At 34.4% G+C, this 25,576-nt stretch overlaps 3 protein-coding genes across 4 annotated transcripts; 2 read left to right on the forward strand and 1 right to left on the reverse strand.

The window, feature by feature from the left end:
• The first annotated feature begins 591 nt into the window (after positions 1-591).
• On the forward strand, positions 592-1,308 carry LOC107785579 (uncharacterized). The gene has a single exon (XM_016606917.1). The coding sequence runs from the start codon at positions 592-594 to the stop codon at positions 1,306-1,308; it is 717 nt and encodes a 238-aa protein (XP_016462403.1).
• A 5,031-nt stretch (positions 1,309-6,339) lies between these two features.
• On the reverse strand, positions 6,340-12,301 carry LOC107785583 (uncharacterized). Its single transcript, XM_016606921.2, has 9 exons — positions 11,930-12,301; positions 11,234-11,362; positions 11,031-11,160; positions 10,446-10,566; positions 9,348-9,429; positions 8,462-8,515; positions 7,383-7,421; positions 6,762-6,861; positions 6,340-6,685 (listed from the first exon to the last, which is right to left on the reverse strand). Exons 1-9 carry the CDS (start codon positions 12,161-12,163, stop codon positions 6,558-6,560), a joined length of 1,017 nt encoding a protein of 338 aa, XP_016462407.1. The 5' UTR covers positions 12,164-12,301; the 3' UTR covers positions 6,340-6,557.
• An 11,316-nt stretch (positions 12,302-23,617) lies between these two features.
• On the forward strand, positions 23,618-25,057 carry LOC107785582 (uncharacterized). 2 transcript variants are annotated; one of them, XM_016606919.2, is made up of 3 exons: positions 23,618-24,120; positions 24,219-24,326; positions 24,715-25,057. In XM_016606919.2, exons 1-3 carry the CDS (start codon positions 23,830-23,832, stop codon positions 24,793-24,795), a joined length of 480 nt encoding a protein of 159 aa, XP_016462405.2. In that variant the 5' UTR covers positions 23,618-23,829; the 3' UTR covers positions 24,796-25,057. The 2 variants fall into 2 exon arrangements, with proteins under 2 accessions (XP_016462405.2, XP_016462406.2); XM_016606920.2 differs by having other exon boundaries at positions 24,219-24,320.
• Positions 25,058-25,576: the final 519 nt, after the last annotated feature.

Here is a 25,576-nt window from a genome sequence, read left to right on the forward strand (position 1 = left end):
AGGAACCTATAAAATTTAAATTCTGGATCTTTCTCTGTGTTGAGTACTTTTGCCTATTGTCTTAAAGTAAACTAAATTAACTTATGTCCGACATAGATTCAAAAATAGGTCAAATTAACTTCTGAGCAGTAAAATGGGACAAAATTCTGAAATGAAGGAGTGAATAACATTAGAATCCTTCTTTAAATTAAACAAAATAATTAAGAACAACATTGGTTTCTTTTACCTTTTATTAGGTACAACTGTACAAGAAAAAGTATCTTTTACACTCAAACTTAGTGACGACAAAAGCTCCGACGCCTCAGTCCTCTTTCCCTCTAAAGAGTTTGAAAATAATGAATAAAAATATAAAAGAAAAATAGTTTTTCTTTTTTTTCTCTTTTCCCCTAATGCCTTTATTTTGGTGAGAGGAGCTTTTCAAAAGAACAGTTTAAAAGATAAACGTGTATTACTTTAATAACATAAACATAATTGCTAAAGTTTGAAATAAGACCTATATATTGCTCCCTACTAGTAATTTATCATTTCAGAATATCTCTCTACACCTCTAACCTATCTCTAAACCTCTCTTTTTTTTTTTGGCCGACATTAATGGACGTTGAAGAATTGCTTAACCTCTTCAATTCTTACTGGTTTGAATCTGAAATACTCAAACCCAAACAACCCTTTTCAGGAATTTCCAAAACCAACAGCAACCCAAATCTTGAATCCAATAAACAAATTCTTGAACAGCCAAAACTTTCAAAAGTTCCAACTTTTATAGTCAGATCTCAAAGTGACCAATGTTTGAGCTCTAAAGATAGTACTTTTCATTCAGAAAACTCACCAAAATCTGTTCTGGTTGAGCCTAAACTTCAGCCAATTCTTTCTGGGAAAGAATATAATGAGTCTGTATTTTCCTCTGAGGCAGCTGAAGGAGGTGTTAAGAGTAAAGAGAGTTATAGAAGGAGAAAAAAGAAGAGTAATAATAGTAAAAGTTTGTCAGAGTTAGAGTTTGAGGAGTTAAAAGGGTTTATGGATCTTGGTTTTGAGTTTTCAGATAAAGATAAAGATTCAAGTTTGGTGTCAATACTTCCTGGATTGAGGAGATTGGGAAGGGAAAATGAAGAGAATATGAGATTTGAGGAATTAGAAGCTTCAGTTTCAAGGCCTCATCTTTCTGAAGCATGGGCTGTTTGGGAGGAAAAGAAAAAAATGGAGAAAAATCCACTCAAAAGTTGGAAGATTAATCCAGTTTTAGGAAATGAAATGGAAATTAAAGATCAGCTTAGGTTTTGGGCTCATACTGTTGCTTCTACTGTGAGATAGTAAATGGCATTGTTCCCCTCCTCTGAACTTCAAAATGATGAAAGGAGAATGAGGGGAAATTGCAAGTAGAGTTGCTTTTACCTTTTTTTTTGGTGGTCTAATTGTAATATATTTGTATGGCTAATTTCTTCTACTGAATCGTTTTCGATTTTGATTATCAATTTACCATCTTAGAAAGTTTTGTATCTAGAAGTAGCAGAGATAGAATTGGTTGAAACTTGAAAAAATGAGTTGTTAAAGTTAGGAGAAAAATAATTTTTGAAAGTTGAAATTGTGTTTGAATATACATTTTATTTGAAAAGAATTTGAGGTTAAAAAACTTCAAAAATTACTCTAAAAATATTTTTGTGATTTGAAAGTTTTATTTTCAAAATCAGCGAAAAATTATTAAAATCTATAAACAAAAAGATATTTGAAAAAAAGCTTACAAATTTTATGACCAAATGGGAGCGAAATATATTTAGATTTGATTTCTATCCAACCTGAGAATTTATCTTTAGAAAATGGTTTCCGATTAGTTTGCGTATTCTTTAACTATTTCATGATACTATACCGAATAATTTTGTTAATCAAAGTTTATACAGATAAAGGAAATCACCAAGTTATTTTCACCTTTACTAACAAATGAATTAGGATGTTATTTGATTTTCACTCGACCTAGAAAACCATTGCCCGAAATTATATTTTAAAATAAGAACATCTAGGAATCACAAGTGATATAGTAGCTTATACCAATACTCATTGGTTGCCTGTTACTGTTTAAGCCATTCCAAAATCTACATCCGCTCCTCCTATTCTCTTTTTCTTCTTATTATTATTTTGCTTTTATGTTTTCTTTTTTCAAAATCATCAAATGGGAGAATACAACAACAACAATTCAGTATAATCTCATTAGTAGGGTATTGGGAAGGTAGTGTGTACACAAAACTTATTTCTATCCTGGGTAGAGTAGACCATCGGCTCCCTCCCTTCAAAAATTCTCCACATTGCTCTTGGGATGACTCGAACTCAGAACCTCTTGGTTGAAAGTGGAAGACTTGCCGCCGGAATAGTTCCAAGAAATTGAATTGGTCCATTCAATTTTTGAATGAGTGCCATCGACGAGAGGGCAACAAAACATTGTGCAGACCAACCAATACTGACTTTTATACGTGGACTTTCTTTGTTTATCTATAATATATTCACATATCAAAGTACCCTTCATGCCAAGAACTTTCTAGATACATCCAAAAGATATTTATCTTGGAATATCCTCCCTATATTCCTAGTCTATTTCCTCCATTTAATTGAACACAAAACTTAAAAATACTGTAATTTAACGTGTTTATTATATAGTAAGTAATTGTGGACGAATTAATAGTAAATTTAGTACTCTATTTTTTTTGTGATAGACATAGATAAATGCTTTGGTAAAAATAAAGAGTGGAATATATAACAGGACTGTATTTGCTAGAAAAATTCATGTTCCCTAAACTCCGTAAATATATCACATCAACTGACACAATAACATAAATCGAAATATCCTGCCTCCGTATATGACCAATCCATTGTATACCTTCATCTCTGCTTTAAATGTTGTTATTACCTCTCAATTAGCTTATTATATTAGTCTAATTATCAATCAATAAAGAATGCACCAATCCATTGTATACCTTCATCTCTGCTTTAAATGTTGTTATTACCTCTCAATTAGCTTATTATATTAGTCTAATTATCAATCAATAAAGAATGCACTTACTTGTCCATAGAACTAGTAAAATGGTTAAAAGAAAACAGTTATCTACTCATATTATCCATTAAAAAATATGTTGGATAATGAACTTTTTAAAAACGGGTCGAATATGGATAAGAACCATATTATTCATTTAGAAAATGATTAACCAATGGATAACTAATGTGTTTAACTTTTACATTTGTAACGCCTCAAATTGAGGGTTACTCAAGTTTGGGAAACTATGAATTCTCCCAAAAGTGATCATATTCAAGAAGGCATGTATCCATATTATCCGCCGGATAACTTGTTTTTTATCCGTCTCAAATACGGATCGGGTCGGATAGTTTATCTGTTTTTAAAATTATCAATTTTGACCCGCTCATATCCGACTCGCCCGTTTGACACCCCTACTTGTCCATGTGATAATTATCTTGTACTTAACAAACACATTGGGAGAGAAAACTGAGGTGGCTTAAATAACAACGACATTAGTGAATAAAACTAAAACGTATTAACTGAACTTTCAACGTGAATCAGTCAAATCGTTACTAATTGACTTGACTTTCCACCTAACAGAACAATGATTGGAGTAACTAACAGCTTCTTTGGATGGTAATTACCATTGTATTGTGTTGTTATTTTGAATGTAATATTACAATTAATGGTGCTTAGTACGTAAAAGGGTCAATAAAATCAAATAGAAATTAGATACAGTATAAGTTATATACGTTTAAAGATTTTTTACTAGTTTATTATATCAAGTTAGTTACCACATCTTTTTTCCAGGATACCTATTAATGTTCGTTATACAAAATTACCTTGTAGAAGACCTAAGTGTGTAAAATATCTTACTGGATTAAAATTAATTTTTTTTATTCTTCTAGACCAACGTGTACTAAACAACCGCTAATGCGATTCGAATAATATATGCTCAGTTATATACGTGAATGTGCGTGTACACGTATATACAACAAACTTTACAAGATTTCCTTTTAGGAAAAAAAAAAAAAGGTCTCTTTTCCAAGTGCGCATATATGGCAGCTATTTAGAAGAGGAAAAAATCTGATGCTCTTTGACACTTTCTGGTTTGACAAGGAATATTTACAGACTGGCCATGATTTATTTTCAGCAGATTTAATGGAGAAATGAAATTCAAGAATCAAAAGAAAAGGATAAAAGTTAAACAGCTAAAAGGGTTTACCGACATACAGCTTCTCAGCTTGCATAATTTGTCATGAAAATTTTCAAATTTGTTGTAAGCTCAAAGATGTCAAAAAACACGAGCTTCATTATTATTTGACAATCCAACAAACTACAACAACTACTACCAATTTGTTGAAGCCGACTATACGAATCATTACTTCTCCATTTAAGCTATACTTATGTTATCGCATTATTTGACAATGTGCCAAAAGCTTCTACTATTTCAGTTGACATGAAGTTTCAAGTACTTGACTTAAAGCTCACAACATTATAAGCTTCTCCCTCCCTTCCTACCCAATAATGTGAAAGTGAAAGTGATACCACCAAGAAAAAGATAAGAATTATGATGACAAATTTGAACAACAATTATTAATATTAAGACATCAAATAGTGAACTATGACTGCGACAACCAGTTTGGCCTAACAAATTACAACAACAAATCCAGTATAACCTTACAAGTGGAGCATGGAAGAGTAGTGTGTGCAAACCTTACCTCTACCTTCAAGGTAGAGGTTGTTTCTAATTTGACATAACAAATTACAACATCAAATTCACTCTCCAACAAGTCCAAGTACTGAAGAAAACCTTACACTTTTATAAAGTTCTCAACATCTTATTTTGCAAATCTTTTTTTTCTTTTACTTTTTCTTGTCCTTCTTTGATAGTCAAAATTATATATTTGTATACGGTCAAAACCAAGTTTGCCCTTCGTGTGATTAATCAAGATTGGAGCATGATAGATCGAGGTTCATCATTATCGAGCTATGAAGTGAAGTCGGGCTGCTGAGTTCGAGCCCTAGAAACCGACCAAGGTCGAGATCAGCCAAGATCGATATCGAGCCCAGAAAGAGGTCGAGCAAATAGAGACCGATCGAGACCGAAATCAACCGAGATCGAACTCATATAGAGGTCGAACGAATAGAGGTCGATCACGATCGAGAGCGGCCGAGTTCGAGATTGAGCCAAGGGACCAAAGAGCCGTTATAATTACATTTGGGGAGAGAATCTCGGCGTAAATCAAGGAAAAGCCTATTAATTAATCTATCATGGGATCCTCACTATGTATTTTTAATTATATCCAAAGTAGGATTCATCCACTATATTAGGAGTAAGTTATCATTGATTCACGGGACTCAATTTTGATTCATTCACGGATTCATTCATATATTCATACACTCTCATATTCGGAAATTTATTGAGATTTACATAGCATCTAGCTAATATTTTCCTTTTTGGGGCTTTTGGTATTGATTTATCTCGTTTATTTATAAATCATTCTCTACTCAATTTGAGTTTATATTCATTCATTTTTTACAGTCAATATTCGACATATTTCTACTTATCTTTTTAATTTGCACCAAGTTATACCACGTATCCTTAGAACCACGCATAAATTCAACTCTATCCGTTTTTTCGGGTAAACAACATTTAAGCAGTATATCATGATAATACTTACAGAAGCATCGTACAGGCTACAGCTGAGAGATAAATTTTATGAATCTGAATGTGTATATCTTAAAAAAGGGTCAACTATAGGAGAGAACAATAGAAAAGGCCCCATAGACGGGGTAGGTAAACAATATGCTTTAACAACTTAAAATAATAGCCATGTTAAAATTATGGAGGATTTCTTTTGTTAAATATACTTACCAAAGTCAACATACAAAATAGTAGTGAAAAGAAATTAGATTTGAAAAACTGCTCTTTATAAAACAACTCAAATTTGAGTCATGCTTCACCCTTTCAACTGGGAGTATTAAAGGATATTCTAGCTCTTCCATTTGTATTTGCATGATGGATAAGATATAGGACAAAGAAGTATCATTTAAAAATACCAACCACATATTAATATAAACTTGTCAATTGCAAAAGGTCCACCTAGGTTCGGAGGCGAGGCTAAGATTCCAACCTTATGGGTTCTGGATTTTGGAACCACGACTTCAAGTATTAAGGACCGAGTTCGGCCGAACCCGTATTTGTCTCTCCGCCCCTGCCTGGGTTTTGGGGTGTTTTATTTTTTATTTTATTTTTTGGGGGGGAGGGGGTTCTAAGGTAATCAGATAGAACCATCAATCATGAATAACATGCATAGAGTACACAGGTTGGATTATGGTTTTCTCCATTTTCTCCTTATATAACTTTTATTGAATTATGACTAATCTTACATACGAAGCTTAATTTTGGGTATACATAATTACATTGAGGTGGGAAGGCACCGCGACTATATATCATGAACAGACTATATCTAAATGCATCAATCATATACAACCATATATTACAAAGGTGAGATGCATGTACCATATGCTAGAGAATCGGTTAGGAAGTAGTATGTCAATTGTCATTGGAGATGGCCTCTGGAAGTTTAAAGGTAGGAGGTTTATCGGCGCCTCTCCTTGAGTATTCTCTCCATCTTCGAGCAGCTGCTGCAGCTCGTTTTGTTCTTTCTTCCACTTCTTCATCTGCAGCAACCAACCCAAATTAGGTTATGTGGAGATAGTATACATTAGCAAATTCATTTAGGTTTGTTTTCGCTACCTGTGTTTGCGTAGTCTTTAGCATTGCCCCATAAGTTGTCCCAGTACGATTCAGGTTTCTCAGAATCTTTCTTCTTCATCATTCTGATTTTAGCTTGTTCCTGCGATAGCTTACACGTTATACCAGATTCCCATCTAATCACAATGCTACAGCTATCAATGGAGCAAAAATCCGAGTATGAAATCCGCGTAGAAACAACATTATATGCCCCCTACTAAACAAACTAACAAGCCCACCTTTTCCAATATTGCTAGCAATATACCACTATGGTAACTCTCCCATAAACAAATAAAATTCAAAGCAATATATATAACCACGGAGATGCACTGCTCAAAAGGAGAGAATGATGAACAAAATAATAGAGGAAATTGCAGTATCATGCCTAAATTTATTACAAATCAATACTTCCTAATGCATGAATAACCAAAATAAGTCGGGAATATGCATAAAAGTAAACCATCTGCAACATGGACCACGTGCACAGTGACATATAACATATCACGAAATATAGGTTAACAATCAATTCGAGATTTTTGAACAGAAGCAAAACAAACGAATTTAAATATGCATATTACAAGGTAGTATAGACATATACTTTAAACTTGGGCCAGTAGTTCTTACCAAGACTTTAGATTGTCGTTTCTCCCACCGGATGCTCGCCTGCATCGTAAAGTGTTTTGACATTATACAAATGTGTAAAGCGAATTGGAGAAGAGCAAATAATTAGCTGAACTTTAACTGCACATAGCTTCATTATTAGAACAGGTTCAAAAACAAATTGATAAGTTGATTTCCAGAGGCTAAGAATCTCAGTTCCAACAAGTCCAAACAAGATAACAGAACTACTGGTGGTTTCCATAAATCGAAGAACAGAACAGTTGTGGATATCATTGGAAAAAAAAACTATTTCAATTTTCACATAGGGGATATTGAAAAAGAAGAAAATAAGAACTTATACAATGCATGCAAGCCAGATATAGCTATCTTTTTCGTGGAGATGTACTGAACAATATCCTATTCATTCTAGAGTTAGACAGTGACTAACTCCTTCTGAACATATGTCCTAAACAGTGATTTCTTGAAATTGATCAGTCATGATAATTTATGATAATAGAGTTCTTCAAATTTAGTCTGGCATGAAAATATATATTCATGGATAATTCTCTTGGCGAATCAGCTTTCTATTTTCACAATATAATGACAATAAATATTTGCTCATAAAATATTCTAGATATATATTTGGCAAAGATGAAACATTTAATCAGTCACTTTAAAGTAGATATCTTATAGGTGTATCTCTCAAGCTTTCGATCTTGAATAATTCTATTTGATTACAGCCTAGTTGTTTTTTGCTAAATTTATCAAATGTTTCTAGCTTAGGGGTACAGTTCAAACAGCTAAATACATTATTATCCTTTCTTCCAATATCATTGCAACTGAAGCATAAAAAATTTCTAGCTTAGAATACAGTCCAACTGCAACTGCTTCTCAGAGTTCTTTGAATGTGGATTTCAAAAAAGATACTAAAATAGAAGATAGATCATTCAAAGCCATCATACACAAATTTGGAACACTGTAAGATGCAATTAAACTATGGACATTTTCAGGGCCAAAAATATCATGATGATGTCAATTATTGATTAAACTCATATTGATAAAATGAACCATCAAAAGAGACATAAAACGGAATAACAAAATACCATTCTGAAAACATCCACTGATCCACCACCCATTCCTGAAAGCATGAAGGCAACCTATTGAGACATAAAATACACATGTTACACGTGATACCAAGATAAAAGGAAGATCAAACAAGATCGAGTAATTTGAAAAGTCTAGCAGCATATTCATTTAGTTGATAGAGTCATTAGAAGCTTGTTAGAACAGAAACTTAAGAAATTTTTTGGATAATTTAGACACAGATCACAGAATACCATCTCCAAACATGATAAAGAGGAAGTAGAACATTTATTTCCATATTTAAAGAGTGAAATACATCAAAAGCATCCCTCTGCAACTAGTCTGAATAACTGACTGTTACTTCCACATAATCCTTTTATATCATATCAACCTGCTAAAACATTCACCTACAGCACCAACAAATCATTTCAGCTTCAAGCAACTCAAAAAGATCTCAAGCCAAGAGAGAGAGTGTGTCATATCTGCTGGAGATGAAAACTCATATTCCATTTATAGGCACCAACTTAGCTGATTCAAAAAATAAGGAGCAGTTTACCCATGGTCTTTTAACCCTGGGCTTGCCTGATTAGTGAATTCACTATGCCTAGGTGAATTAAGGTATTTCGAATACTACAACTTCTTTGCCTAGAGTTAAATGAGCTAATAAAAGCAGTATCCGACTACTTCATGTTTATAAAACTTTTAGACGACTATGCAATTTCAGTCAACAAAAAGAATGAATATAGGTTATTGACATCAAAAGAATTACACATGCTCACAGTAGAATCCATCAGTCAACAATTTAAGAAGTCATCGAGCATTTTAGTGCAGCAAAATCATAAGGAATATAAACTGGATGTGCTTTTGGACATGAAATTGCCAAATTAGGTGAGAAATGTAGCTCACGTTTACTCTTTCTACTCTTCGCATTTCATCCTCAAGCAAAGATAGCTGTGCAGCAGAAGTCCAATGGATACAATCAACTGGGCTGCAAAGAGAAAGAACTAGTAATTTGACTAGCAATATCGTTCACTCCTACAAATTCTGTGAGATGGAAATAGCAGAAGTACACAACTTAAGGATCCTAAGACTGTGGAATCGACAAATAAGACGTAACTTTCAGGAGAACAGAAAAAAGTAATGCTTTAGAGTAGGATTAGTTAAATCTTCCATATTCAGGAAGAAACAACATTTTTGATTTTGCAGCCCCCGGACAAGTTCAATTTGGGATGTATCAGTTTCTTTTCCATTGGATGAACTTCAAAGTCATCTGATATAGATACATAAATCAAGTGTCCTTTCATTTCCTTTTGGAAAAGTAGCCTAATATAGCATAAGAATCTTTGTTAAAACTAAAAGTGCAGATATGTCCATCACTTAAAGCAAACTTGTTTACATTAGTCTATCTTCCGAACAGACACTCTTCCTATGCATTTCTCAAGAGCTTAAGCTGCAGAGTTCAAGCTTATTTGTCCAGCTTATAACTTCTTAAGGGAGGCGAAATAGATAGTATAATCATTGCAGTCTAAAGGAGATACACATTTTGAATTAATACTCTAGTGAGGCGAAATAGATAGTATAATCGTTGCAGTCTAAAGGAGATACACATTTTGAATTAATACTCTATTGACTCAAGTCTCAAGTTATGTATAACAACACATAGGATGTGTCATAAACCTTCTATAAAATAAGAATATGACATTGGAAACATCTCATAGCGGCAAAACAAAATAAATGAACGAAACAAGATGAAATAGGAGATGCATCACATGCACATATATAAGCTATAGAGTTACACTTTATATTTGCGAATCTGCAGAATCATTTTTGCAATTTTACTTGATTTGCATCAGGATCATACCACATTGAGAGACCATAAAGGAAATAATAACTGTATATGTCTATTTTACTTGAATCTTGACTGAACAAAATTACATTAGGCCTTTAGCAAAATGGATATAGAAGTTCAAAATAAGCAGCTACATCCACGAAGCAAGAACCTACCAGCTATCTATAGCTTGTTGAATTAAATCAGTGTTTCCAGATTGATCGTAAACTCTAGCTCTTCCATAGTCTTCCTCAATGCCAAACACTTTTGGGCAAACATTGGCACAATTTTTGCAGCCTGTGAAGGAGAGAGATGTGTTCTAAATCATACTTTTTCAAGAAGGTGCTGCAAATTTTCTCTTTGTATATCAATGAATTGACAAAACTTCCTTAACAGAGGTCAACAAATTTAGAAACAAATCATAACTGATAGTATAATGCTTTGCACTAAAACTATACAAAATCTATGCAGTTTTTCCTAATTACTTTCAGCATTCCAGACTCATTGAGACGTCAAACATTCTCGCTTTTCTAGCCTTGTAAAAGAGCATGCTTTGCAAATCCATTGGAGGTGGTTAACACATCAGATGACCGATAACCAGCTTCGTTCATTAGTACAGACATGACTTTTAGAATTCAGTCCCAGGAAAAACAAAACTAAAAGCATGGAGATGAACTAACTCCAAAAAAAATTAGCTACCTGAAAGAGATATGAAGTGAAATTTAAAAAATAAATAAACAAATAAAGTTGAGGCATAATACCTATGCAGCTAAACTCATCAACAAATACATGATCTTTCGTTGATGAATCACTCAGGAAAGGATTGATTGCTGTGGCAGTGTACCCGTGGATCTCATCATAAACTCTCCTTTGCACAGGATCACTAAGAATCTAAAGTGCTACAATGATTAGCAATTGAAGTGCAACACAAAGTACATGCATTATCAAATATTCAAACACCCACCTCATAGACCTCATTGATAAACATGCAAAAATTCGTGGTCTCAGGATCATCACCACTCAAATCTGGATGACAAGCTTTCATGCAATTATAATACGCTTTCTTTATTTGCGTGGGTGTAGCATCAGGAAGCTGGCAACATAATGACCACGAAAAGTTAACAAGGTAGCTAATAGTATAACCTCCAATTACTGTTTGCATTGAAATATGGTTTTGCCTCACTAGTATTAACTAATTACTGAAACGCATAGTACCGGATTTTCGATAAAGGAAACAGGCAAATTATACTAGATATGTGCAATTGCCATGTCTGCATCAGCATATTCAGCTTCTTCATAAAGTACTGTAATAATTAACATACCTTTTGTTAATATAGACTGATAGTATATTTTCCTTAGAGGATTAAAGTAGCATCTGAATAAGCAGTTAAAATTTACCCATTATTTGAGGTTGGTTAATGGTATTTTGTTGAAAGTAATCACAGAAACTACAATATGAAAAGCCAAAAAAGAACTTCAATTAGCATATCCAGACACAAGGCAATGAAGGCAGCCAAAAAAAAAAGAGAGTAAAATTTTGATTTTTGAAAGTTAATGACTGGACTTACACAAAAAGAATGTTTTTTCTCTTATTAAGAACTAACTGATTGGAAAGAAAGGCAATAAGACAGTGAAAGTTGAAAAATAGGTTGTAAATTACCAAACCCAAAACACCATAGTAATCATCAGCAATTTCCTCAGATGCTGCGGAATCTTGATAAGCAACTTTGATTCTCCCTAATCTTCTCTTCTTCCCAGAATGACCAACTGAGCTCCAATTCAAATTATTAAAATTATTAGCCAAAATTGGCCATTTACTTCTTGAAGAGAAAAGCTGCAGTGGGTTTTGTAATTTGAGGGAATCTGTGCAAACAGGTGACAATAATTGAGCCATTTTTTTACAGCTTGACAGCTTCTAAAGAATCAAGAGGTAAGCCAATAATGGATCAAAGATACACAAAAAAAATGAAGAAGAAGAAAGCAGAAATAATGGAAAAGGTTGGGATATTTTTAGCGTGTAATTGAAGAATTTATTTAAGTTTATGAGGAGGGAAAATTTTTGAATAAAAAGAAATTAAGGAAAAATGATGAGATGGCAAGCTGAGAACCTTTTGTTTTTTTAAGAATCTAGAGTAGGCTTAGAATGAATCTTGTGCAGCTTGGCATAGGTCGGAACGTGATTTTGTAAGCAATGACACGTGTCTTAACGTGGAGGAATTTACTTGCACGCTTCATCTGAAGTTCTTTGTCATAATTAGTAGAAGCCTAGAAGGTGAAAATAAAAAATAGAACAAGGTGAAAAAGTAAAGGTAAATGAAGATAAATACAACATTAATTCTTTATTCTTACGGCTTGTTTGAATTGTTGTTACTTATCGTTTTATAATGTATCGTATCGTATTGTAGTGTATTATATTATATGGTGTTGTTTCATAAATATAATATTTGGATAGATTGCATCGTTTGCCGTCGTTTCATGATGTCATGCACCAACAATATAAAAAATAAACTTGCAACATTATTAAGAAAAATAAGATACGGAGTAGAATTATTATATAAAAAAGCAGGGTAAATAATAAAATATGATTATTTAACAATAAGGAAGAGCAAGATGAGAGAGAAAAGTAAGGAAACGGCGTCACCATACCGGCATTTTTTATCGTTACGAAACGATAGATTTAACAATACGATACAGTAAGATTTTAAGTAACAATCAAAACAAACATTATATTTAAAGAACAATAAAATACAATACATTAGATAACAACCATCCAAACAAGTTGTTAGGTGCATAAGTAAAGGTTAATGAAGATAAAAACAACATTAATTCTTTATTCTTACCACTGTCATTGGTTTCTTCTCCTTCCCTTCTATACCATGTAATGTGATAGGAAAAAATTGAAAAGGAATTAATGCTTGTTTAATGGCTTTGCTTTTGGTTCTGGATAGCATAATTTGTGCGGAGGAAATGGGCTTTCATGGCCATTTACACTTTTGAAATTAAAAATATATATATTTTTAGATATATTATATGTAAAAGATAGAAAATCTTTTATGTATAAAATAAGATAGTCATATAACTAAAAATATATTTGTACACGAACGTTCATGATTATTTACAATGTTAAAATTAAAAAAAATATTGCTATCATTTGTCCAACTCCCCTTGGAGTCTTGGACCAATTGCTAAGGTATTAGCAATTGGGCAACAAAAGGCTGCATTATTGACTATGCCATTGGGATTTGGGTCATCACATCTTGTAAACATCTGTATCACATCTTGTGAAAGGTATAGGCAACCACCAATGAAGAAATTTTGGCGACCAAAGTTTCCCATTATAAATTATATAAGAAATCTTACGGAAATGTTTCAAATAAGTCCTAACTTATCAACCTCTAGCCGTTAATTATAAATTTACCAAAATTAATCATTACATATAAAAATAAATAAAGGTTCTTTCTCTCCAAGAATCACACGCAAAGATCTACTTCCATATTTTTAAGTATGATCAGCTAAATTAGATGCAAGACGGGAAAAAAAATTCATGAATAAGGTAGCAAAGAAATTATACAGGATTCCAAAAATCTAAGTAAAATGAGATATTTTTCAACGGGTATGGTTGAAATTTATTGAAAATATATAGATTAGTCAATATACAAAAATTGAAAAAGATTGGAGGTGATTTGAAATAATTTTATATCAAAATTCTTAGTTAAAATCGAATTCAAAAAATTCTTCTACTACATACATCAAACATGTATACATAGATATATAATACATACACAACCCCTAAAACTTGCCTGAATTTTTCACTTGGACAGTTATACTAAGGTTTGTTGCTATTGAGCTCTTGATCTCTACCAAAAATGAGCCAACTGAACACAAATTTGGCGACTCTAAACAAATTAGGGTGCGTGAATATCACTCATCACTGACATGGCAGATCAAACTAATAAAAAACTGACACGTACGCGAAGAAATGAAAAGGGTCAAAGTCTGAAATTAAACAGAAAAAGTGACATTGACTGACGGTAACGGAAAAAAGAAGGCCGGCCGGAATCTTTTGACAAAAAGTTGAGTGCTGCCTTACTCCAGAAAAGAAGAATCCTCTCTGATTTGGGTACTTCCTTGCACATCTCTCTGTCTCTCGGTTTCTATTTTTCGTTATGAAGAATTGGGAAATGGCATAAGAAAATGGAGAATAATTGGGGGGAGCTGGTGGCCAGCTTCTGCTGGTTTTGTTAAAAATAGCTTGAAGGGGGAACACTGAAATTGATGTTTTAAATTGCCTTTCTAAACTGCAGTAATGGGATGCAGTGGCCGTGGTGAAAGAAGAAGATACTAATTCTGGTATAAAAAGATTGAATTGAAATAATCTGTCCAAAAACCAATGATTAACCAGAATGAGTGCAATTAATTGGAATTGCATTTCTCATTTCTCACTAATAATAACTGTTGATAATATAACACCGTGATGTTTTTATAAAAATAGTGGATCACATCATTAATGAGCAAGAAATGATTTTTCTAAGATCTACTAGAGATCCAGGACCGTAAATCAAAGTGATTCCATTTCTCCAAACTTTCTACTGTATGAATTTGATAAGAAGATACAGGGAGTGGTAGCAGCAGTGACTATGGTGGCTGCCGGAATTAGTAAAAAACGGCTTCAAAATTTGTCACCCGAAAATCATCTTTGCGGCGAAACATTCAGAATTTCCAGCAAAACGCACTCTGTTTTAAGTGAGATACATGCTACGTGACACGTCAGCAAGTTGTTTCTAATTGACACACTTGAGCTTAGGTTCAAGTGTTCAATAGGAGCGAAGAATAGTTAAAGTGTCTAAATGAAAAAATAGAACAAATTGAAAGGGCCTATATGTATTTGGCCTATATATTAGATGACACATTAAATATATCTTCAAAAATTTATTTAGACACCTAAACAAAACCTATGACCTATTGAACATTTTATCTATGCTCAAACCGTACCTATTGAACACAAATTTGACAATTATAAACCAACTTCAGTGCGTGAATACACTTGCTATTGACATGGCAAATACAGCCAATGAAAAAAAGTACATGTCAGCAAATAAAAACTCAAAGATTGAGAAAAAAGAAAGCTCGAGACATGAAGAGTTTATCGGAAATGAAAATCTGATAATATTTCATCTTTCCAGCAACAACTTGTCTTTTCCGGCAAATGGCTTTGTCTATAGTATTTGAAAGATGATGAAGAAGAACTCCATTTTTTTGCACGAGAGAGAGAGAGAGAGAGAGATATCCTTTAAAAAAAATCCGACAGTCTCCATTTTTTTCGTCGAAGTTGATCCAATGTCTCTTTGATTAGCCATGTGACTCCATCACCACCATTCCAGCTTCTCTCTTGGCTTCTGATAATTTCTGCTAAATTGCTTCTATGTCTCTTTCTCCTTTGTGTTTGATCTCTCCCAACTCAATCACTAATAAGTCGTACTAAACGTCAAATTACTTTTAAGGGATATGGTAAAAAATGTGGTGATTAAGAAATTCTTCATAGGCTGCTTATGTTATTCATCAACTTCCATTCAGTTATGGCTGAAAAGGATGAGCAGAAAATGGATTACAATTGAAATTATTGTGAGGATTGACAGGAAGAATGAAAAAATAGTTTGAATCTAGACAAAATAACAGGACGGCATGAAGAAGGAAGGAGTTTGGAAAAATGGGTTGGAAGAAGAAGTTATTTCCGGTGAAATTTTGTATTTTCCGGCAAAAACATGTACTGTAGCTTAAATTGCTCACGCGCTCAATTTGAGTGAGAAGCACATCTCCTGCCATGTCAGCTTCTCGCGTTAAATTGACACAGTTTCAACTAAGATTAAGTGTTTAATAGGTCATGGTTTTAGTTTGAGTGTTAAGTGAGATTTTTGGACAAATTTAGGTGGATGCATGTGTATTTGGCCTAATACATATGTGATACATATATCATATTTTTTTATGTTTATCTTCTACTTCTAATTTTTAATTCAAATTACCTCAAACTCTATCAAATCATCACAAAACTGAGAGTTAAACTCCTTGATAATATTAGCCAATTAACCCTACAGAACAATCAACCCAAATTCCTTCCCCCTACCCACTAAGGCGGCTCTGACTGGCCATATGGCCACCGACGAACAGCAGGGGATGCGCCTAGCTACCCCAAATAAGAACAGTGAAAACAACATTTCAACACAATTCAATTTTGTTGCGGCTGTTGAAGGAAAAATCAACGGGCCAGGCAGAAAGAATGTACGATTAGAACACAAGCCTTATGAACTAATTGATGGGAAAGCGAGAGTAGTCTTCTTGAAAGAGGAAGATGAATTACTGGCTGAAAAGTGCAAGTGGACAATTGTTGGAAAATTCTCTCGAAACCGTCCCCAAATTGACAAAATAAGGGATGGTTTCAAAAGAACTTATCCCCTGAACAAATCGAACAAAATTGGGGCCTATGATTGGAGGCATGTGTTCATCGATTTCACGGAATAAGAGGATTTCAAGAGGTTCTATGGTAGACGCCCAATACAAATTTGTGGCACCACCATGAGAATTCAACGATGGACCAGGAACTTCAAAGCGGATATGGAGTCAACCTTGGCTCCGATTTGGGTGACGCTCCCTGAATTACCATAGCATTACCACGACTAGGCATCAATGGAAATAATTCTATAGCCCATTGGTCCTCTAATAGATCTAGACAAGGCTACGGTGACAAGAACAAGGCCAACTACGGCGAAAGCTCGAGCGGAGATTGACTTATCAAAACCAAATTTGAAGGAAGTAGAAGTGGCACTTGTGGATGATAACGGTGAACTAGACATATTCAATCAACAAATCGAGTATGAGAATATCCCGGAATTATGCTAATGTCGCATTCAGGGTCATTCAGACGCGATTTGTAGGATGCAACAGCCAAAGGGCAAAGAACCAGGGACAAATGATAAACAGAAAACCAAATAAACTAAGAATATTATGGGTGAGGATGAGGGTGGATGGACTGAAGTAAAGAACTCAAAGAACAACAGGAAAAAGGCTAAAGAAAATACCAGGAATGGGGAGCTAAATAATGGGAGCACTCAGAAGACCAATCCATCAGGTTAAATGGCCAAAGTCAATATGGTAGATGAACAACTAACGTAAAAGAGGCTTACTGAAATCAATGTTCACTCAGAAATGATAGATGTAGAGAAGACCATTAGAGAAAATCAGAAAACTACCGAGGCATAACAGAGTGACGAGCAACAAAGAGGAAAAACAACGAGAAAGGGAAAAAAAATAAGAGCAAGGCTGGAGTGACTATGAAAGGGAAAAAAACAAAGAAAAATGTTGCAATAGTACCATATCAACTTGAAGATCAGGACCTTAGTGCAGGCCAAAGGCTGATCAATGTTAAGGAGGATCAAGTGAAGAAAATCGCTACAAGGAAGTAGAAGAGGTTCCAATCCAAGATCTCTCTTCAAAATGACTTACTTGAGCTTTAAATTAGTCCGGAATTAAACGGTGGTGACCAATTTCTAACTCTGAACTTAAGAACAGTAGAGATACAAGGAGATAAGGGATGGGTTGGACTAAATACGGATTTGGAAATTGAAGTGCGTCAACTTACCCCAGGAAAATCCCCAACCCAAATATCAGGGGACCCTCTTTCACACATAAAAGTGCGGCAAGGCACATACAATACAGATCATGAGAAGGTCCCGGAAACACAAGACGCTAAAATGGTTAACCTAACCGAAGAGGAAGGGGAAATCAGATCGGATGATGAGAATGCATAAAGACCTCAACGAATGCTAAATTTTCAGAATGAATAGGCAGGAGGAAATGGAGTGAAAGAAAAAATTTCACAATTCAATAACCTTTCCCCTAAGGGTTATCATAGCCAAAAGGGGTGGAATGAAAGGACCATCACCTAAAGCTACAAGCCAGAAAAAAAGGACCTCACCCCTAATGTTTCTAATGATTAACACAATTTCATGGAATACTAGGGGCATTGAGTCCCAACAAGATTTTGAAAAACTTCAACTTTACAAATACAATACAAAATACATTTTATTGCGTTACAAGAACCAATGGTAAGGTCTACAAAAATTGAACACTACAAATTACAATTAGGTTTACAATATTATTGCGTAAATTACAAAAATAAAATTTGGTTGTTCTGGTCATCAGATGTATCAGTGAATATATTAGAAGATTCAGATCAACGGGTGACATGTCAAATAACTCTTACAACATTAGCTACGCCAGTTTATGTGACAGTAGTGTATGCGAAATGTACCACACGTGAGAGACGATAATTGTGGGATGAATTAAGAGCTTGGGAATCCAACATACAAGGGCCACGGGCTGTTGTAGGTGAATTTAATGTAATTCTCATCACAGAAGAAAATATTAGGAGAAGACCATATAGCCTAAGCAAAAACATCGATTTCATGAACTGCATAAATGATTGTGAGTTGCAGGATGCAGGTTTTTATAGTGCTAAATACACTTGGTGTGACAACAGGGGACCAACCAAAATAATATGAAAAATACTGGACAGACTTCATATAAACTCATGGTAGGCAGATACACTAAATGAAACATTTATCACACATCTAGCAAGATTTTGTTCAGACCATGCACCTCTACTAATCAACATGAAGACATCAGATACTACTAGACCAAGATACTTCAAATTCCTAGATTTTTGGGCAGAGCATGAAGATTTTATCAAATTGGTCTAAGAAGTGTGGCAGGAACATATAAAGGTAACCCTATGTGGATCCTTCATCAGAAATTAAGGAAGGTTTGCCATAGATTGAGTTGCTGGTCTACAAACTTTTGGATATATATATATATATATATATATATATATATATATATATATATATATATATATATATATATATATATATATATATATATAAGGAGCCTAAGAAACTAGAAATCGAAATTGAGAATCTAGAGGAAGAACTGACATTGAATAACACAGACAAGAGAATGTGAGACCTAAATAAGCTGAAAGCAAACTACTATCAATATTTAAAAATTCAGGATGTAGTCTTGAGACAAAAAGCGAAAGCAAATTGGTTGAAGGATGGAGATAAGAATACTACATACTTTCATGGTGTAATAAAAGGAAGAAGGAAATGACTCAACATTCAGAGAATCAGGATGATAATGGAGAAACGAGAATAGGTGAACAAGATATTGCCACAACAACAATAGAACATTTTCTAGGAATATTTAATCACAATGAAGCGCCAGATGATATGTCTGCATTGGATTGTTTAACACCAAAAGTCACAGAAGAGGACAATGAAATGCTGACAACAATACCTACACTGGAGGAAGTCGAAAATTATGTTTTCTCTATTAGTACAGAAAGTGCCCCAGGCCCGCATGGACTAAATGCCCTTTTCTATGAAAGATGCTGGAAAGTTATTGCGGAAGATGTATACAATGCAGTGGTTTCCTTCTTTCAAAGGGCCTCTGTCTCGAGATTCTTTACTCACACTTGCCTAGTAATGATTCCAAAGGTGGAGTTCCCCCCAAAACTATTAGAACTTAGGCCAATTAGTATGTGTAATGTTTCGAGTAAGATATTTGCAAAGATGTTAAATGCTTGACTGACGCGGATCTTACAAAAAATAGTCTCCAATAATCATCTAGACCAAAGAAAGGAGGGAATGTAGTACTAAAACTTGACATGGCAAAGGCTTACGACATGGTCGACTGGTCTTACCTGTGTAGTCTAATGAAGAAATTGGGGTTCTCTGACAAATAGTTGGAGCTAATACATACACACATTCCGAGCAACTGGTACTCTCTGGTAGCTAAAGGCCAAAGATTTAGGTTCTTTAAATCATATAATGGACTGAGGCAAGGTGAACCTGTCTCACCTTCACTATTTGTATTGAGTGCAGAGCTTCTTTTAGTGATGTTGAATAACCTTCAAAATTGGAGGAGGTACTCAGGTTTCCATATGGAAAGACATAGGCCAAAGGTGAACCGCTTAGCCTCTTTAGATGATATAATTTTATTTACTAGTGGGCGCAGAAGAACCTTGGAGCTGGTTATGAATGTTTTAACCGTGTACGAGAACACTTATGGACAAAAAATAAACAAAAGTAGAAGTCGTTTCATGCTGAAGACCGAGCCTCCTTAAGTGTTATAACCAGGGTAAAGAGTATCACGGGAATGAGATATAAGGAATTCCACACAAAGTACCTGGGCTGCACATTAATTACAGGTAGACAAAAAATCACATATTATTCTGAAATAATAGATAAGGTGACAAGTCGAGTGAAAGGGTGGCAAAATAAGCTACTATCTACAGGAGGGAAGTCAATTCTTATTAGTCAAGTCTTACAAACTATACCTATGCATCTATTAGAAACAGTAAATCCACCCAAAAGGGTCTTCATACAAATAGAGAGAATTCTAGCAAACTTCTTTTGGAGAGGTTCTGACAGAAATGATCGACACCATTGGATATCATGGAAAACTCTGTGTTATCTCTATAAAGAAGGAGGCGTCCAATTCAGAAGTTTAAAAGATATAAATGACTCATTCACAGCCAAAGCATGATGGAATCTAAGAACTAGGGACTCTCTGTGAAAAGATTTTATGATAGTTAAATACTGCAAAAGGACACACCATGTAGTTTATCAATGGAGATTATGGCAATCACGCAGTTGGAACGCTTTGTGTGCAGTTGGTGAGAAGGTGGAACAAAACATTGAATGGTTACCTAGAGGAGGGGGAAATCTCTTTCTGGTATGATAATTGGTCAAAACAAGGTCATTGGTACAAACTATTACCATCAGGAATGAAACCTAAAGATGTCCAATTAAAAGATATCTTAAAAGGAGGCAACTGGAAGTATGATGCAATAATTGAAGATATACCAAACTCAGTCAAGAATATAATGGACCAACACAAAATCAGACTTTACCCAGACCTACCAAATAGAGTGATATGGACATCAAGCTGAACTGGGAGCTTCTCAGTCTCCCCTGCATGGGAAAGTCTCAGACAATGGAAAACTTAAGGAATATTAAACAATATAATATGGAACAAGCATATGCCTTTTTAAAATGACCTTCATAACCTGGAGGGCCTAAAACGATAGAGCTCCAACCGATGAGAAGGTAGCAAGATTTGGTTACAACATCCAAGCTAGATGTTACTGTTGTCAACCTCCATAAATGGAATAAATATAGTGGACCACCTATTCTATTCAGGAATTTTGGCTTAAGAAATCTGGACAAGGTTTGCAGGTCCTTTTGGAATAAAAGTAACAGATGTGCATCTGGGTCTACTAGTAGCCAAATGGTGAAATCATAGAACCTTAAATATAGTGGCAGCTTTCATGATTAAGGTCCTACCAGCCTTGATAATATGGGAATTATGAAAAGCGATATGTGCGTGCAGATATGGAAAAGAAATTCCCTCGGCTCGTAGATCAGAGAGTTTAATATCTTACACTCTCCATGAACTGATCAAACAAAAATTTGGAAGAATAAAGATGCAATCCTCTTGGGGCCAGCTGCAAAAAGTGATTGATCAACCTATTAACAACATGGCATATAGATTGGTTAGATAGCAAAAATCTCCGGCATTGGCTATCAAACTTAATAGTGATAGTAGTTGCATTGATGGTAACTGTGGGATTGGAGGAGTCACTAGAGATAACAATGGAAAATTCATACGAGCTTACTCTATATACATTGGACCAGGCACTAGCAACTTGGCAGAAAGTAAGGCTATGCTCTATGGACTGCAACAATGCTGGCAAAGGGGGCTACACGCTATTGTAGCAGAGACAGACTCCAAACTGATAACCTCATGCGTGAATGAGGGAGCAACAACACCATGGAGAATTATACAAATTGCAGAAGAGATCAAGAGAATTATCATTGAAAGGAATATAACAATGCAACATTGCTACATGGAAGCTAATATAGTTGCGGACAAGTTGGCTACAATCAGTCACACACACTGACAAGAACTTATTTTCACTAGGTATGAGGATCTACCAAAGCAGGTTAGGGGACTTATGCAACTGGACAAGTGGAAACTTGCTTCATTCAGGGTTAGACAAATGAAGGCAGCTAAAATTAATAATGAACCTCCGTAATCAAGATTCAGCAGCACGCAAGCAACCTTACCATTTTAGTTTCATATTTACGCAAACTAGAAATAGTCATGGTAATAGAATAATAGAGTTTAGGCTTATAAACTCTCATGATCTACTAGAGGGTAAGGTATTAAGTCCCCATCCATGTACTCTTTTATGGGAAGGAAATAAAATAGAAGTTGCAATTTATAAAAATAAAAAAAAACTCCTTAAGATCTATCTAATCTATTCCAACAACACACACTCAAAAAAGCAAAAAATTAATTTATTTTGCTATAAATAGCTAATTGTTTAATATTGATAATATTTTATGAATTGACTAATTTTTGTACTAACTTACTTATGGGCTGACATAACTGAAAAATTTCCAACAAAGCTTCTCCCTATAATGGGCTTTATAGGACGAGAATCTTGATTAATCGAATCCGAGATGAATAAAAGTACAAGGTTATTTATTTGTTGAGTGAAATGCCCGTGTCCTTCATTGGGCAATCCAACAAGGAATTATTTGTGATATATTCTTCCGTCTTAATTTTTATTATATTTTTTATTTATTCAAAGTTAGTGTGACTAATTTGTAGAATTTAAATCATATCTAATTATTTTTAATATTGTAAGTATTTAGAAAGAATGTTTTTAAAGGTTAAGTAAGGACATGTCACAGATGATGCAATTTTTAAACACCCCAACATAATCATGAAATATAAAAATCTAGAGGCGAGACATTTGCCCATGTACATATTTGCTTGCTCGTCTCATACCTCACCAAAAATATCATAATATAATATTCCATATAACATGTATCTTTAAATTCTTCAAAGTATTTGACTATAGCTAGTATAATATGTTATCCTATAATTAATAAATTTATGACTTCAAATATATATTTATTATTTATTCTATCATCAATATATATATCTCCGAAATGATTTACAAATATTTTAGACACAATCTTAAAGTTTTTTAAAAAGGCAGCCCGGTGCACTAAGTTTTCGCTATGCGTGGGTATGGGGAAGGGTCGGATCACAAATGTCTATTATACACAGTTTTATCTTATATTTCTGTAAAAGGCTCGAACTCGTGACCTTCTGGTCATATGACATCAACTTTACCAATAACTTTTTAAGATGATAAGAAAATTTCAGAACTTGGAGGGGATAAGGAGAAACTTTTAGAAATTTGAGGGGAAAATGTTTCAGAGATACAGGATTTTAGTTGCAAAAATGGTTAGGTGACTTAACTCGTGAAGAGAGGCAGAGAGCGCGTAATCTGAGCGCGTGCTGATTTCCCTCGAAATTCAAACCTCAGTCACATTGAGTACTCTGTCTGAATTCCGAAATCCCTAAAACCCCTTTTTCCTCCCTCGCAAACCAAACACTCCAACAATACGACGTAGTACAGATCGATCGATGAGGAACATTATATCGATGTGGGAAAATGGACGGCCGTCGGAAAATGGATCCGACAACGGCAAGGATAATGACGATAACAATAAGGAGAAGACGATAGCAAAGGCAGCAGGGTTCGTGGTTTTCTCGGGAATCGCAATGAGCATTCTCAAAGCCGTCAATCCTTTCAATAATCCAAACCTCAATAGTCAAAGCAGTGAGGTAAAGGCAACAGTTTTTGAGTTAGCTCAACTTCAAACTCAGCCTCAAGTGCTTCAACAATGCCAGCCAGAGCCTGAGCCCATTGTCAAGGTTGTTGACTCGTTTGTAATTGCATACGTTTGTTAACTTTTATGTTCAATCATTTGAAGTTTATTTTTATAAATGTGTTTGTTTTGTGGCTCTTTTAGAAACCGAATTGTTGTGCGGAGAAAAGAGCGAAGGAAGCTTCACAAAATGTAATAGAGATTGAGCGGGGAGACACTCTTTGGGGGCTCTCTAGACAATATGGGGTTTGCGTTCGTTTTATTTTCTCTATCTCTATTTATATGACATTCTTTTCATTTTGAGATGTTTCCATATGTTCACCATTCCATTTTTTATGCTTTTTATAATTGTTAAGAATTCAAATTCATTAAGCTATTTAAATTTTAAATTGTGCTGCACTTTTCCGTTGTCAAAATCAATTATTGAACTATTTCTTTAATATTTTTTCCGATATCACTAAATATTATATGAATCAAATTACTAACATTTTAATCTTGCCGTCATATAAAATGTGAAAGATTGAGTATTTTATTAGAATATTGGTTTCTCCTTTATTCCAAAGAAAAAAAAGATGACAAAAATCTTCATTTACCAGTTGATGACATGGTAGCATATTGAATGTATATTTTGGCTTCATAGGTCTCAATTGAGGCAATTAAGGAGGCTAACGGGCTTGAAGGGGACACCATCTATGCTGGCAAGAAACTTGTAATACCCTAATGTGGTCCTTCTCATTGCTTCTTGTTGTTGTATCATTACTTTTCATGTGAGGTTTTTTTTCTTTTTTCTTTTTGTCTATTGGGTAAGCTGTATTAGGGCAGAAACTTTTGTAGTTTGAGACCAACGCTATGGCTGCCATTGGAGATAGGGATGTGAGATTGGTTCTGAGCTATGTAAAATGAGGAAAATCTTAGCTGCTATGATGAACTTGTATCTTGACTCACAATATTTTATCATGTAGAAGAAATGCTTACTTTCCAAATCCTCTTTTGTTTTGTTGCCCTTTATCATGTGTATTATTGTATTTCTCTTTGTTTAGTTGCATCCTCCATGGTATTATATTTGGTAGCAAGTCAAACTTCCAATTTTAATTCTGTTGCAAAAGCAAGAGAAATGCAGTTAGCAATAAGATCATTTTTTTATATATAACAAAAGCAACAAGAAACTGAACAAGCAAAATGTTAACAGAAATGAAAAGTAAAGGGGTTTTGAACCTATCAAAAGAAAATGTAAGGGGTTGTGATCATCAATCACAAGTATTTTCCCAGTGAGGGTGGATGGGATGGAAGAAATTTGGGCGTAAATCTTTCCTAATATATGTAGGATTTAAAGCTTCAAATCTACTGATGTCTTCCGTCTAGGAAAGCCTTCATTGCATTTGTTCTGCTTTACCATTTGATGCATGAACTTATTGAATCTTCACTAATTATAGATTGTAAAAGTTAGCTTTTATGATTTCGTTATATTGGCTCCAAAGTAACTATCCAATAGAATGTTTCAC

This window comes from Nicotiana tabacum, chromosome 2 (assembly GCF_000715075.1).
Source record: "Nicotiana tabacum cultivar K326 chromosome 2, ASM71507v2, whole genome shotgun sequence".
NCBI lineage: Eukaryota > Viridiplantae > Streptophyta > Magnoliopsida > Solanales > Solanaceae > Nicotiana > Nicotiana tabacum.